The following is a 13816-nucleotide window of genomic DNA, read 5'->3' on the forward strand; positions in this document are numbered from 1 at the left end:
CTACTCTTGACATGGTGGACTAGTAATCCCGGCGATACTTCTTCTCAACGGTTTGGTATATTTGTGGTCAAGACTAGTGAGGAGTCTGTTTTTGATTGGTCATGAGATCACAATTTCCTTCCTTCCTTCCTTACCTTGGTTTTAACATAAAGGTCATCTTTCTGTTATTTCTGCCTGTGTGCATTTGAGGATGAATAGGAATCCATATCAGACTTAGCACCTTATGTTGTCTTGTGTTAGCTATTGTTCGACCAGGGTCAATAATATGGATTTAGCACTCTCATATTCTATCCGTAGAGTAATTAATACTAGGATCCTTTGATGAAAGGCTTGGAGGAATATAGATTTACTTATCCAAAAGCAATTTGAGATTTATCAAGAAGTATGTAGAGCCGAACTGCCGACGTCTCGTGACTGATTTCTCACGTATACTGGTTACCGACAAGGTACTTCACTTTTGACATGATATTCAAGCCTTCTACCTGGTCGTCAGTTGCCCAATTACATCGAGATCAAACGCGGCGAAAGATCCTTATTATGAGGGTATAACGAATGTACACTGGCAATCTAACATTAACGCCTTGGCATGCCTGGAGAGCTTCCAGTAGTAAGTAATTACAAGAATTAAGTTCAAAATGTGAAATTCTCCGGAGACCCATTACCAACGAGGGGCATTTAGAATAATTCCCATCAGAAGGCCACTAATGAGACCGGCAGCAGGCAGCGTGATGATCCAGCCCGCATAGATCCAAGCGATCATGCGCCAATTCAGGGCGCGCCAGGTACCATTGCAGAGACCTACACCAACGATAGCGCCAGTAATGCACTGCGTAGTGGACACTGGAAGCTCTGGAAACGCGGATTGTCAGCATTTTTGTGCCATCTTGGTAGTAGGTATGGTATGACTTACTTAGACGAGTGGCTACGATGATGGTGATAGCGCTACCAAGCTCCATGGAGAAACCACGCGATGGAGAGTTGAGGGTGAGCTTGTTGCCCAGGTTTCGCATGATGTTATAACCGTAAGTCCAAAGCCCAATAATGAGAAAGGCACCACCGAAAGCGAGGATCCAGGTAGGGACGGGAGCCTTGTCGGGAATCCCACCCGTGCTCCAGATGTCGTAAATGGTAGCGAAAGGACCAATAGCACTGATACATGGTTAGCACCGTCAACGAATATTGTAGATCGATAAGAAGAATGAGACTTGCTTTGAGATATCATTAGCGCCGTGGGTGAATGAAGCAGTGGCGGCGGTCAAGATCTGAAGGAAAGAATACATGAATTCGGCCTTGTTGTCAAAATGATCGGCACGGGCATGGGCTTCCTCGAGGTCGCCAGAGAGCGCATCCTTCTTCTTCTGCATGCTGACGACATCCTGATCCACACCGTGGAAGAGTGCAAATTTGAGGTACCAGAAGAGGACGGGGCCAGAGTACCAGGCTCCCTCTGGCTTCGGTCCTACAATGGCCTTGTGTTTGTAAGCTACCCGCTCGGAACCATGCTCTGACGCGTTTGAAGATGCCAAGCTGGAGTCAGCAACGCCACCCTCCTTTTCAGTTGATGTAGTATTTCGTCCAGCCTCTACGTCTTCAGGGTTGTTGGCAGCACGTCTAGCGTCAAGCTGCTCCCGAGTGAGGTGACCTTCGTAGAAGTTGCGGATAGGGCTGTCATAATCGGCAGGAGGAGCGGTTGGCTCGGGTCGTCGCCACAGTAGAGGGCCTTGGAAGATGTGGTACCAACGAAGCTCCCAGTCTTCTTTCACTACCACACGCCACAGCCAAGGCATGAAGAAGATACTAACTAAGGCGGCGAAACCAACGCCGGTACCGATGATAGCTCCGGCAATACCACCTTCCGTAAGGTTGATTTCGTAGCTACCGCCCTTCCAGATCAGGAGCATAGCAAGTAGGATGGCTGTAAGACCAAAGTAAAAAGGAATCAGGGCGAAGGCCTTCTTGACTGGGTCCTTTCGCAGCATGACACCATACTTAGTGCTAAGGAATAGGATAGAGGCAAAGCCAGCAGAAAGGCCAGGTGCGATAATCCAGGCGAGGAATACTGAAACTACACCGGTGTTGATCTTTGCGGTGCCTACAGCACTCGCCGGAGCAACCCATGTGACCTTCTCTGCTCCAACAGAAGCAATACCCATACCCAGAACACCTCCGAGAAGAGAGTGTGTAGTCGACACCGGCATACCAAACTTGGTCGCAATCGTGAGCCAGACGGAGGAGCCTATGATGGCACAAACCATACCGAGCATGAGGACGGGAGGCTGATCAACATAGTGGTCAGGGCTGACGATTTTGGTTCGAATAGTGTCGGTGACGCGGGCACCAACACCGAGGGCTCCTGCGAACTCGAAGATACTGGCACCTATCATAGCCTGCATCAATGTGAGAGACCGCGAGGCGACAGAGGTGGCCCAGGAGTTGGCAACATCATTGGCACCTTGGAAGACAGCGTGTTAGCGATTATCCAAAACATCAGTTCAAAATACGAGACCAGACCTGCGACTTACCGATGTTCCAGGCATCGAGAGCCGCAAATATCACACCCAAGGCGAAAAGATAGTTATACTGAGTCAACATCATCTTCGGCTGAGTTTACGAATCCGATATATTCTGATGTTGAGGTCAAAGCGGCTGCTGCGGATCTTTCAGGGCAGAAGTGACCCGATGAGCCGGGCACGCATGGGGTTATATATGCCAATCCCGCAGAACCTCGAAGCATCAAGTTCCCAATATGGGAATTTGTTGGTTGTTAGCCCAGAACCGATCGTAGCACATTAGAATCGTGATGTCAAAATTGTACAGGGCCATGACATTCGAGATGCTCAATCGCCTCGGTCCACCGAGCTGAGTAGAGCAACGCAACCAATGACTGTAGCGTATATGAGAACGTGCTCGAGAGATAGTACTGAGCATGTGTTGCCCGCTTCTCTTGGCCTGAAGGTCCTTCGTCTACTTGTGCAAAAGCAGGCAAGCGGACACGCGAGCATCGGAGGGACAAGATACTAGATCCCTGGGCAGAGCTTGTTCAAGGGTTGGCACCTTTTCTTGGGATACTTGGCGGTTGTCATGCCCTCAGCGTCCTTAGCACGTGTGGCGAGTGTTGGTTTTTGTGCTGGGGGCCATAGCCATACCCAAAAAAAAGTGCAACGAGTCTTCTAGACTTTTGCCAAAGGGACTAGATGTGTTGACTTGCCCCAAGCAAGTTCATAGTGTACGAATGGAATGGTGAAGGAGAGACCACGTTAACCAGGGCTGCTGGCGATGAAGCGTAGCCCTACGTGCTGGCTGTCGATGATTGACACTGCTCTCATAGTGCTTTCACAACATGACAGTGGTAACCGCCACACTTTCTACCTGATTGTTCTGCTGCCATTGTTGGCTGTTCTTTTTCCTGATGCTGCAGACACAGGGATCCTTTTCTCCTCAGCCCAGCTTGGCCAGCGTCAACCTCGTCGCTTGATGTTTGGTCGTTGCCACACTAGAATCGATGGACGTTCGTTCGAACTCAACCCGGCGACTTGGCGGGCATTGGCAACATTATATACCCATCACATCAGCGCAGAAGTAAGGCGACGAGGCTCTTGGCCACTCCGTTAGTACCTGCTCGGCAAGTCTTAGTCTCTTGACCTCGACACGGGCGCTTAGCCTATAAGATTGCTGTTCTGACACACGTGGGCTTTAGACTTTCGGCATCAAATACGCTAGCAGAGCACGTTCCTTCTGAGGATAAATGATGGGTTACTTAGCTTTCGTAGGATGCGCATGTACTCTAACACGATGGTAACCTCATCATTTGACATCAGCTGTGTAAATAAACATCGGAGCTGACCAGTGAGTATTTTGATGATAAGTCTTTTTATCTGGGCAGTCTACACATTACGGCCAATAGTAAGCCCGCTTGGCTAAGTGGTATAGCGTGTCACTAGTATTTAGATGTCATGACAAGATCAGCGGTTCGATTCCGCTAGTGGGCAATATCATTGTTCATGATTAACACTTTTTTTTTGCGCTGCGCTGACTGAAATAAATGGTTTTTGAGAGGATGGATTAGTAAAAAGGACTACCATGCTACGTTCATCCATTAGCTAAGATCCGAAAACTTCTATACGGAAAGCAACATAACAACTTAACCTTATACTATAATGGTCCAGTGGCCCTTTAACTCTATGAATAATGAAATCCCGACTAATGGTCCGTATCCTTGCGCCGTAATCAACCCGACATTAACTGCTCCGAATCACTCTTTTCTACTATGTTCATACTCTGTGGTAATGATATGTCCAAAGGTAAATATCATGCTTTAGCCAGATGAATCAATAGTGGACATGATGCCTCTAGATCAACGTCCAATTGCCATCCTCAACTAAGTGAGCATGAAAGAAAGTAATTAGGTTACTTCGGAGGAAGTACACAGAAAGAGTAAATAATAGCCAAGCTTTTATGCCATGCATTTTGCCCCTCAAATGTTTTTCATTCAAGATTTGCTGTAGCATACCTTGTGAGTTGATTACCTACCGCCATTTTTGCTTATGGCTGGTTGATTGGAGTTGTGTTTCTGGGGAATTTTGACGAGCTCTTATCCGGGCACTGCGGCGCAGTCCTGTAGTGTCTGTTACGGGCTCGAGGGGTCCTTGATGGGCTCTGATTCGAGCACTTCGGCGGGGTATTGTGGATTTCACTGTGGGTTGAGATACTTCGCCGTTTCTCTTCTGTCGTAATTGATTAGGGGGCCTTGCGTCTTTCGAAATTGAGCTCACCCCCCAATGCCTCATATCATTGTTGTCTCCCCCTAACGTCCCCTCCTTAGACGCTTCCGAGTCACCAAGCTCACTGGAAAACCCTTTCAGTATATCTTTACTATTACCATCACCAGATGCTACATCTCGCCTCCTACCTCTGGGATGGCTTGAAGATGGTGGATGTTTGATACGACTATTGGAGCGAGTCGTTGGTACCTGATCTGGATACTTGAGCGGGGTAATATGGTCTGATGAAGAGTTTAGCTGACTGCTAGTCCTCCTCTGCCGTTTCCGAGTCTTCTCGTTTGAAATATCCGCATCCTTAAGATCATGCCTCCTCTTAGTGCCGCGCGTAACATGTACAGTATTCGGTGATGAACCATCTGTACGAGCCTCATTCGTCTCAGTTTCTATGATAGGAATTTGTTCCAAAATCCACTGCAGCCGACTATTTTGACACGCTAGCTTTGCCTCCGCATCCCAGAAGCCCAGCGATTCCGTAAAGAACTTGGTTATGGATTTATTGCGCCTCTCTATGGTTTCCAGTGTTTTCTTTGCTTCATTAAGTCTTGACTGTGCTGTGCAAATGCCTCTGTTAGAGATGGTGCTACCATGACAAGAGCCATGTCGAGGATCTTTATTTTGTTGTGCTGAAAGTAGGGCTGCTTCAGCCGACTGGACTGCCAACCAAGCCTGGTCTCTTTCACGTTGGTATTGAAAAGAACATTCTTTATTACTTAAATATTCCTCAGTAACAGAAGCTTCCAACAGTCCTGTCCCCATGAGCGTTTCCCAAGCCAACTCATGGACTGGTGTCTCTTGTTCGAGCCTCAGGAAGATCCTGTGGTACCTAGAGTAGGAGAAAGCGAGATATTCGACCCAGGTTGTCATTTTGTCTTGCTGTTCTGGGTCCTGGCAGATCTGATACGTCGGGGTGACCTTGTAGTATGCAAAAAGCCGCTCGAGGCCCTCCACATAGCTCGTGGATCCACGAAACTCGCTCGCAAATGTGTCAAATGCGGTTATCCCTTCAGGAGGAGGATAGTAAGGATATCCAGCTGTTCTGTTCTGACTCTGCCAGTGACGAAATCTTCGCCAGCTTGCCCACTGATGCCAAAACACATCCCATTTAACCCCGTTATCGGTCGACTCTTGCCATGGCCGTAACAGTTCACGGTGGTCCTCCGGGCTTTTCGAGATAACATTAAGAAGTTGGATGGGATATAGAGGTCGACCGCCTTCAAGAACAAGTTTGTCGTAATATTCGACGGCAGACACTTCCGGAGGAGTCGGTGACTTGGTAGATTCACCACCGCACGGCGATAAAGCCTGTGGGCTCGGCGGCAGAGATGAGGATGTGTTGGAACGTGCGGCGAAGTCCAGGAGCCGCGCGTTTACTTGGTCAAGGTCGACGGCGCGTGAGTGAGCGATGCCACTCGGTGAGCCTCGAGCCCGATCTCTGGTAAGGTTAGCTGCGGGTGAAAATCGAAGCCATGACAGGGAGGCGAGATAGATGCTCACCTGAGTCGCTGAATGAAGCTCTCTGGCAGGTTTTTAGGGTCTTCGACCTCAACTACAGTGACACCGCACTGCAGGCGGCGTTCTTCTAGAAATTTGTCGAGCTCCGTATCACTAAAAGCAGCAACTTCACGAGCGAGCCATTTTCGAGGTTTAGCTTCAGTGGCAGCCATGCTGGGCACTGGGGTCTGTTGTATATGAGAAATCAAAAACTCAAAGACACCTTATTGACAGGCGAGTGAGCAAAGAGAGCATCAGCAGGCAGGGTGGCATCGGGGTCATGCCCTTGTCCCATGGGTTAGGTGAGTTGGTTATTGCAGCTGGTTGGTGTTGGGGGATCTACACTAGAAGGACACTACTGTGGGGGGGTGCAAACGGAAGCAAGGGCATATAAGAATAGCGGGCTGGTTAGGGCCTTGGCCACCAACCTTAGGTAGGTACCATCTACACCTTCAATTCTACCGGTAGCTGGCTACAGCCCTCGCTGGTCGAGTTATTCAATTAACCACTTATTTGGCTTCGGCCACATTACACTGTTCCACTCTACATACCTAGGCTGGGAATGCTTGTCACACCCCTTCAAAGTACTTTGGTGTGTGTGGTACTGGTATCGCAAATCGGGTCACGGTGTAGTACCAAGTGGATACAGAGCCTCCCTGCATACATGTACGATCTCAGGGTTGAATGGCGGGCAGGCTGCTAGATGGAACTAGTTTTGTCTCTCACGGGTAGACCTAGTTATACAGTAGTTGGCGGTTAGAAGAGCGAATCACGGCAGATCTCCCCTAATTTCCATCAAGAAAGATCTCATCGCCTCGGACGGCGCGGCCCACGAGCATGCAAGGGATAAGGTGACCTGATTTCAGGTCTGGGAAGGGAAGGGCAAAGAGAGTGCTTGCTTTTATTCCCTTCTAAAATTGATAACTCGGTTACCGCAGCCAATAAGCGAGAAATTAACCCGCTCACCTGCTCCATTCACTGTCTTGCGGGAGGTGCGTGAGAGGTGAGTGTGTTGTGCAGCCAGTTTGGCAATCACCTTGCTTCTTGGTTCTTCGCGATCATACCTACTTGTCACATTCACTCCATGTGCCACTATTACATAGGGCAACGTAGGCTATACGCATGTATTGTTTTCATCAAATGGTCCCTTACTCGGTACTTCCTATACACCATGCAGGTCGGAATGGTTCCGTGTATATTTACAGAGAGAGAGAATGAGAACTCTCTTCCTGCATCACCCACACTCACTACAGTAAAACTCGACCCAATTTCAACGCAAGTAAGTTTCTTTTTTGCTACTTCAAGCTATAATTACTTTTAATTCCCAGCCCAACTCCATTTCTATCCCTCTTCCTCTCTTCATCTCATGCGCGCCTATCTTCATCTACATCTGAAATATTTCAAGCATGGAGGCAACAGTGGATGGCTCCTTAAGGCTATCTAGAAGAATTTCTTTAAGGAATACCAAGCTCCCTGCAGGAAACTCCTCCCACATGTATTGACGCTTTTGTATGAAATCAGTTTACAGGCTCTCTTCTACACGACTCGTTTCTTGAGGGTTTGGCATGTGTTATGAACAACCCACCATTCAGCAGTGGTAAGCATTTATCCGATGACTATCTATTGTTGCTACCTTTGTGTATTAACTTTCCCATCGTTTATTTCCGTGTGAAGTTTCTAATCACTAATTGGCAGTCACCGCTCATTAGAGTTGCCCCTTCTCAACCTACAATGTCAAATCCAAACAGTATTGCCTGGGTAGTACCACTAGATGGTAAATACCTTCACAAGGTGGAAGACAAGATTAAGCACAGTCGACTGCGCAAGGCACCGACTGCAAAACCAGAGACCCCTAAGTCTCTAAATGGAAGAGAAACCCCACCACCAAAGGAATTTGACCCAAATAGTGTCTGGTCACTTGAGCTGAATATTGGTTACGTACCAAAGAGCTCGGTAGGTGTGGTCTTCGGCACGGACAATGAGACTTGTGACGTTATTCTACCCCAGGTCGAGGGTATCAGCAGGCGACATTTCGCGTTGACATACAAGAGAACTATCCCAGACAATCACTATCGTTTGGTCTTGCGTGACCTTGGCTCCAGGGGTGGGACGGCAGTGGCATATGACCGCCAAGGCGACAGTCATAAGCGGAGCGCGTTCGACTGGATCCTAGACGGTTTCCTGCCCCCAGATTCAACCAGAGAGCTGAAAGTCAGGTTGCTCGATGATTTCCAGTTTCAAATATTCGTCAATCACGATCATGATTTTACCTCAGCTGCCTATGTTGCTCATGTCAACCAATTTCTGCATGGAACAACAGATGTAGCAAACCTCCTTCAGCATTCCATGCTTGATCGAGGTGATGAGACCCAGGCTGTTACACCCGGTGAAGGTGAAATCATTCTATTTGCAGGATTTCTCGGGGAGGGCGGTTTTGGGAGTGTCACTCGCCATTGGAATGTGAGCACGGGCGAAGAATACGCCTGCAAGCAACCTACTACCAGAAAATATGACATTCATGCCTGGAACCACGAAATAGCAATAATGAAGGTGATGAGACACGTAAGCAAGAGATCTCCCCCCTTACTGATGACTGTGTGCTCAAATCTTAGCAGCCAAATATCGTTCAGTTTTGTTTTCACGAGCTCAATCCACTGCCCAAAATATACTTGGAGTACATGCCTTTGGGTGATCTTTTGACTGTGCATGAGAGAGACGCATTGACACATCACGAATGCCTAGAAGTTCTCAGCCAGTGCGCTTCAGCCCTGGGATATTTTCATAGAGAGTTTCAGGCATCACATCGGGACATCAAACCTGAGAACATTCTTGTGCAACGGCGCGGCCCAAGCCACAACCCCAGAGATATCTTGGTCAAGCTCGGAGACTTTGGTATCTCCAAGGTTGGAGACGTACCTAGATCATATTGTGGGACAACTTTTTACATGGCTCCCGAGGTGATGAGTAACGCGGCGTCTTATACTTCGGTCGCGGATATATGGTCTCTTGGGGTAGTCATCCTGCAACTTGCGTATGGCCTTCCAATGTGGACAGGGGACGGGAGAACATACGCCACTTATATTATTTCCCATTTAATGTCGTTGCGGGATCCGAAATCTCCTATCATCGGCATCTTGAAGCACATGTTGGTTGCTAACCCAAATTCACGATGGTCGGCAGAGCAATGTTACTCGCACCTTCAAGCGAGCCGCGTCGACTCTTCTTCGAACCAGAACCTGCCACTCTACAGAATTCTGCAAATCGGCCAGATTAAGATTGGATACAGACAAGCCCACGTATTCAAAGATGGTAGGGTTGTTGAGGAAGGCCTCAACGCCACGCACCTATTCGATCTACGCTCCACGGCCTATTGTAGGACCTCCATGCAGTTCTTTCTTAGGAACCGTGTGGCTAAAGATGATAGAGACATGTGCAGGGAGGGTGCGGGTCTTCGGGGAAGCTACCTAAACCTGTCAGATGCTCTGAGGTTCTGCAACAAGTTTAAGATTACAGAAGGCATAAAGGTGATCCTCTTACTCCGACCAGAGCTTGGCGAGTGGGTTGAGGAGGCTGAGCCGCCTGCTGAGCCTGTTGTTGCCCAGGACCCCGACGGTGGCGAAAATTTGGACGATGCCGACGCCAAATCTGATACTGCTGAGGGGGCTGAAGACGCCGACTTTGATCCAGGCGAGAATATCGAACAACCAGCTCCTCTCCCGCAGCCTGGAGGCACCGCTGAGGAAAGAGTCAGCTATTATACGCAGCCGAGTTATTCGAACGGGCTTTTCCTTGCGCTTCCGAACCAGTCATATAAGCAACTTCTTGAATAATTAAGCGCATATTGGTTAAAACTGCAGTTCTTAGTTTGGTTCATAATGAACGCTTGTCACAACACCCGGGCCGGATTTTTGCCTTTTTGTTAAGCTACTCTTACTTTCGAAGTTGCCGTTGCGCGACAGCTGAGAGTAAAATAGATAGAGCATTATTGGGATATGCATTTATGAGCTATGAGCTATGAGCTGGTTTCTGTTCAATTTCTATTTTCTTATACATAGTGTATCTCACAAGGTAGCTGGGTAACTGGCTGAAATTGAACCACCTAACTTATGCATATCTGGTCCAGAAATATATCGATGTATACTTCGCTTTACTACCTAAGTTGAGTAAGCTTCATGTGTCAAGAGCACCAGATTCTGCAAGAAACGCCGACAAGCTATTCCAAATCGTCACCACTTTTCCTGTCCGCGCGACGGTCTCCTTCTCCTCCTCAAGCTGTTCTTCAGCAGTGGCGATGCTGCCATTCATTATATGCAAATGACTCTCAATTGCTATCCTCTGGCCCGTTATCGTCGTGAGCTGACTCTCCCAATCCGCCAGCTGAAGAGACCAATTCCGTGATTCCTTCACTTCCGACTCTTGCTGACATGGCGATGTCTCAACGCTGGGCGGCGTCGTACCCGACTTCCGCGCTTTACGAGACGCTTCCAGCCGCTCTTTCTGCTGCACGAGTTGGTCATCCTTGTCCTCGACTTCCTGCTTTGATCGCACTATCTCCTCAAATGCTGAGATGTCTGCCATCGTGGAGTCCTCTTCGTGTTTCAATTCCTTGCGCTGTTCGAGGAGTCTTGTTTCCTCTGTGCGCATGGCTTCGAGACGACGAGAGGTCTGTTCAACTTGGTGACGCTGTTGGTTGTACTGTGTGTCGAGGTCCTGGCATTGCCCTGATATGAGCACACCGATGTCCCTTGCTAGTTGAGGTGCTCTTTCCACTGCTAGTGGCGTGTTTGTGCTACATTGGGGTGTGTTGGGTCGTTCACCTCCCGAACTAGCTGACGCTGAGACTTCGAGGCGTTCACTGTCGCCATGCTCGTCCAGCTTTCGCCGCTTGCTACTCAGGCCGTTGCACCCATTAAGAAGTGCAAAGGGGATAGGCGGAAACAGAGCGTCAGAGGTTTGTGGGCAGGATTGTTGCGCAGTTCTATCGGCCGGAGTGAATGTCGTGGTCGAGGCCCTTGGCTCGCTCCGCACATACACAGTCTCATGTGCATTGGATGCCGGAATACTGGGTGAATTCGGTTGTCCAGATTCAGGGGTAGCATGTGGTCCGGTACGCAGACATTCTGCGACAGCGGACGTGATGACTTCTTTTGTAATTGGGCCTCTGCCTCTCTCGAAGATCTTGGTGACTTGTTCGAGAGGAGCAATTTCAGCGAGCCTGACCAAGTCAGCGAGGAGTGTTAAAGTCCAGACTCTGGGGTGTTGGCAAGATCCCGGCGAGAACAGCTGTGCGGGTTCAATGCCCCATCGCTGTTGGATTTTTTCGATCATATATTCATGATTATCAGCAAAGCGCTTATTCGACCTAGTGCTACGCGCCCGTGGAGCCATGGCCGTGGAACCGAACCAAAGTGACATGAAGAGGGTGTGATGAAATGAGAATACGATGTGGAAAAAAATGTGGGCATGGATAGAATTGGTTCACACAGGTAAGTCGAGAACCAAAGGGTATACTCCCTGGAAACGCCTAACGGATGCATCTGGATCCATGATCTAAAGTAAGATGGGCATGACGTGAGTAATCACCTATTCTGCTGCAAGTGATGGCACAGAAGATGTGATGACATTTCCCTTATCACGCCACCTCATTCTCTGATGCTACCTTTTCGTCGAGGCTGGTCAAGCTCGGGTCTCGGTGCAGGTTCGTGTAACCTGACCTGTCATATTCCTCTACGACGACGCTGAAAATTGGCCAAATGAACTGCTTCACCTGATGCCAGAGCGCTTATAGCAGGTTCTAAACCCTCCGTCTGAATAACCTCACTTTCGAACCGAGGCTGCATGTGTTGGAAACCGACTGTTTTCATATATTTATTTCATCAGGTCTTCTCATTACGAAGCCAGCGGGCCAAAACTAGCAGCCCACACATCCATAGTGCCAACCTTCTCCCCATTGAGCGCAGCCACGGCAACACCCACGGCATCTCTCGCCGATCGAACGACGACCCTCAACCTGTGATTCTCCACAGCTTCATCCACTTCGCGCAAGAAGGCCCTACTCATAACAGAGCCTACCTCCCACGAGCCATCAAGCAACCCAAGCTCCGGAACCAAGGTACTCTCTTTCGCGCATTCCCAACCACATCTGCTAGCCACTTCCTTGATAGCCACCGGACTCAGCAGCGAGCGGACATTCTCCGTGGAGTCTTCCTTGCAGGATTCCAGGGCGCCCCTCGCGAGGACAGCCAGGACGTGCGGTAGAGCAGACTTTTCGGTAGCGTGCAACGCGTACTCGGCTATGCAGAGTGTTTTCACGCGCCCACGCAGCGCCGTCAGAATGTCGCCGAGCTCTCGCTCCGAGGCAAAGTACCAGATACAATGGGCCAGGACAGCGACGTCCCAGACGCCATTCCTATCAGTATTAGATGCCGGTTGCCGAAGGAAGTCCTGCGGCGAGGCCTGGTGCCAGGATATGCGATTTCCAACGGGGCTTGCGGAGAGATGCGCCTGGGCCTGGGCGAGGGTGAAGGGGGCGCCGTAGTCTGGCGCGGCGGGGTCCACGGCGTCGACGTGTCCGGTCTCACCGACGGCTTCGGCGAGCACGGCCGTGGCGGTGCCTTGGCCGCATCCGAGCTCGAGGACGCGGGCGCCGGGTGGGATGGCCCAGGCGTTGACTAGACGGATGCGGTGCGAGACCTGGGCTTCTTCTATCTCGGGGTGGGCTGGGTCCTGGATCGAGTATGTGGCTATCTGCGGGGCGAGAGAGAGGGGTAAAGGGGTAGGTGAAGGTGAAGGTGAAGTTGTGGACTCCATTGTGTATCTTAAGAATCAATACCTAGTTGTGACGGTAACATGTGAAGCATACTCTAGGTAGGTATTATTATTGAGTAATTATAATGTTGCAGTACTAGGTATGTTACCTATAATCGGTTGGAGTATTGATGGCGGGGTGGACATTCATATAGACGACGACTGCGGCGCCTGTCGATCATTCAATATCGCAACCAAACACCACACACCTCGCATGGCCCATAGTTAGGCACCTATGTAGGACTAGGTATGGAGGACTAGGTATGTGAGGCCCATACTGCATTACATGACTCACCAGGTGCGGTATTTCTCTCTATTTGATTCCGGGCCGTGCTCGGGTTCGTGATTATCTTAAGTAGGTAGGAACGCATGTTTGGATCATCTGTATCCCCGCGACCTTAGTCATCGTATTGATTCTAGATACTTAGGTCATACGTCAGGCACCTATTTCTTGAAGCCAAGACTGAATACGAGCCTCTACACAGTCTGTACTTAGTAGAAGCCCGCTGTGTTGGAATGCGGCATGATGGGTGCTAGATGTCCACTAAGGCCACTCATTTAAACACAGAAGAGCATCGCTTTCAGCACTCTAGCCGTCTCAAGGGATCCATTCTGAGTAGGTATTCTTGTGATTCTCTATGTAGAGTTCAAGAGGCGTGAGTGAGGCAGGTGAGGTAGTGTACTGTACGCTAGACAGTACTTGACTATATCGGTACTGTACGGTGGCTTGCACCGCC

At 49.4% G+C, this 13816-nt stretch overlaps 5 protein-coding genes and 1 non-coding gene across 6 annotated transcripts; 2 read left to right on the forward strand and 4 right to left on the reverse strand.

Annotated features, from left to right (window-relative positions):
• Nucleotides 1-386: 386 nt before the first annotated feature.
• F5B22DRAFT_573984 (phosphate transporter) lies at nt 387-2716 on the reverse strand. The gene is made up of 4 exons (XM_047973190.1): nt 2523-2716; nt 1210-2452; nt 911-1149; nt 387-849 (listed from the first exon to the last, which is right to left on the reverse strand). The coding sequence occupies exons 1-4, from the start codon at nt 2593-2595 to the stop codon at nt 659-661; spliced, it is 1746 nt and encodes a 581-aa protein (XP_047824980.1). The 5' UTR covers nt 2596-2716; the 3' UTR covers nt 387-658.
• Nucleotides 2717-3907: 1191 nt separating this feature from the next.
• Nucleotides 3908-3989, forward strand: F5B22DRAFT_t201. The gene has a single exon. It is a non-coding gene; the product is annotated as a tRNA-Thr (tRNA).
• A 433-nt stretch (nt 3990-4422) lies between these two features.
• Nucleotides 4423-6900, reverse strand: F5B22DRAFT_573980 (uncharacterized protein). Its single transcript, XM_047973189.1, has 2 exons — nt 6276-6900; nt 4423-6213 (listed from the first exon to the last, which is right to left on the reverse strand). The coding sequence occupies exons 1-2, from the start codon at nt 6443-6445 to the stop codon at nt 4527-4529; spliced, it is 1857 nt and encodes a 618-aa protein (XP_047824981.1). The 5' UTR covers nt 6446-6900; the 3' UTR covers nt 4423-4526.
• A 1103-nt stretch (nt 6901-8003) lies between these two features.
• F5B22DRAFT_662601 (kinase-like domain-containing protein) lies at nt 8004-10272 on the forward strand (the record flags this gene model as incomplete). Its single annotated transcript, XM_047980458.1, has 2 exons — nt 8004-8822; nt 8885-10272. 2 exons carry the CDS (start codon nt 8004-8006, stop codon nt 10100-10102), a joined length of 2037 nt encoding a protein of 678 aa, XP_047824982.1. The 3' UTR covers nt 10103-10272.
• On the reverse strand, nt 10273-11924 carry F5B22DRAFT_573931 (uncharacterized protein). Its single transcript, XM_047973188.1, has one exon. The coding sequence runs from the start codon at nt 11685-11687 to the stop codon at nt 10443-10445; it is 1245 nt and encodes a 414-aa protein (XP_047824983.1). The 5' UTR covers nt 11688-11924; the 3' UTR covers nt 10273-10442.
• F5B22DRAFT_573997 (SAM-dependent methyltransferase) lies at nt 11925-13443 on the reverse strand. Its single transcript, XM_047973191.1, has 3 exons — nt 13375-13443; nt 13190-13250; nt 11925-13133 (listed from the first exon to the last, which is right to left on the reverse strand). The coding sequence occupies exon 3, from the start codon at nt 13080-13082 to the stop codon at nt 12162-12164; it is 921 nt and encodes a 306-aa protein (XP_047824984.1). The 5' UTR covers nt 13083-13133; nt 13190-13250; nt 13375-13443; the 3' UTR covers nt 11925-12161.
• Between the last annotated feature and the right edge of the window lie 373 nt (nt 13444-13816).

This window comes from Xylaria bambusicola (assembly GCF_022495145.1).
Source record: "Xylaria bambusicola strain CBS 139988 unplaced genomic scaffold F5B22scaffold_90, whole genome shotgun sequence".
In the NCBI taxonomy this organism is placed as follows: Eukaryota; Fungi; Ascomycota; class Sordariomycetes; order Xylariales; family Xylariaceae; genus Xylaria; species Xylaria bambusicola.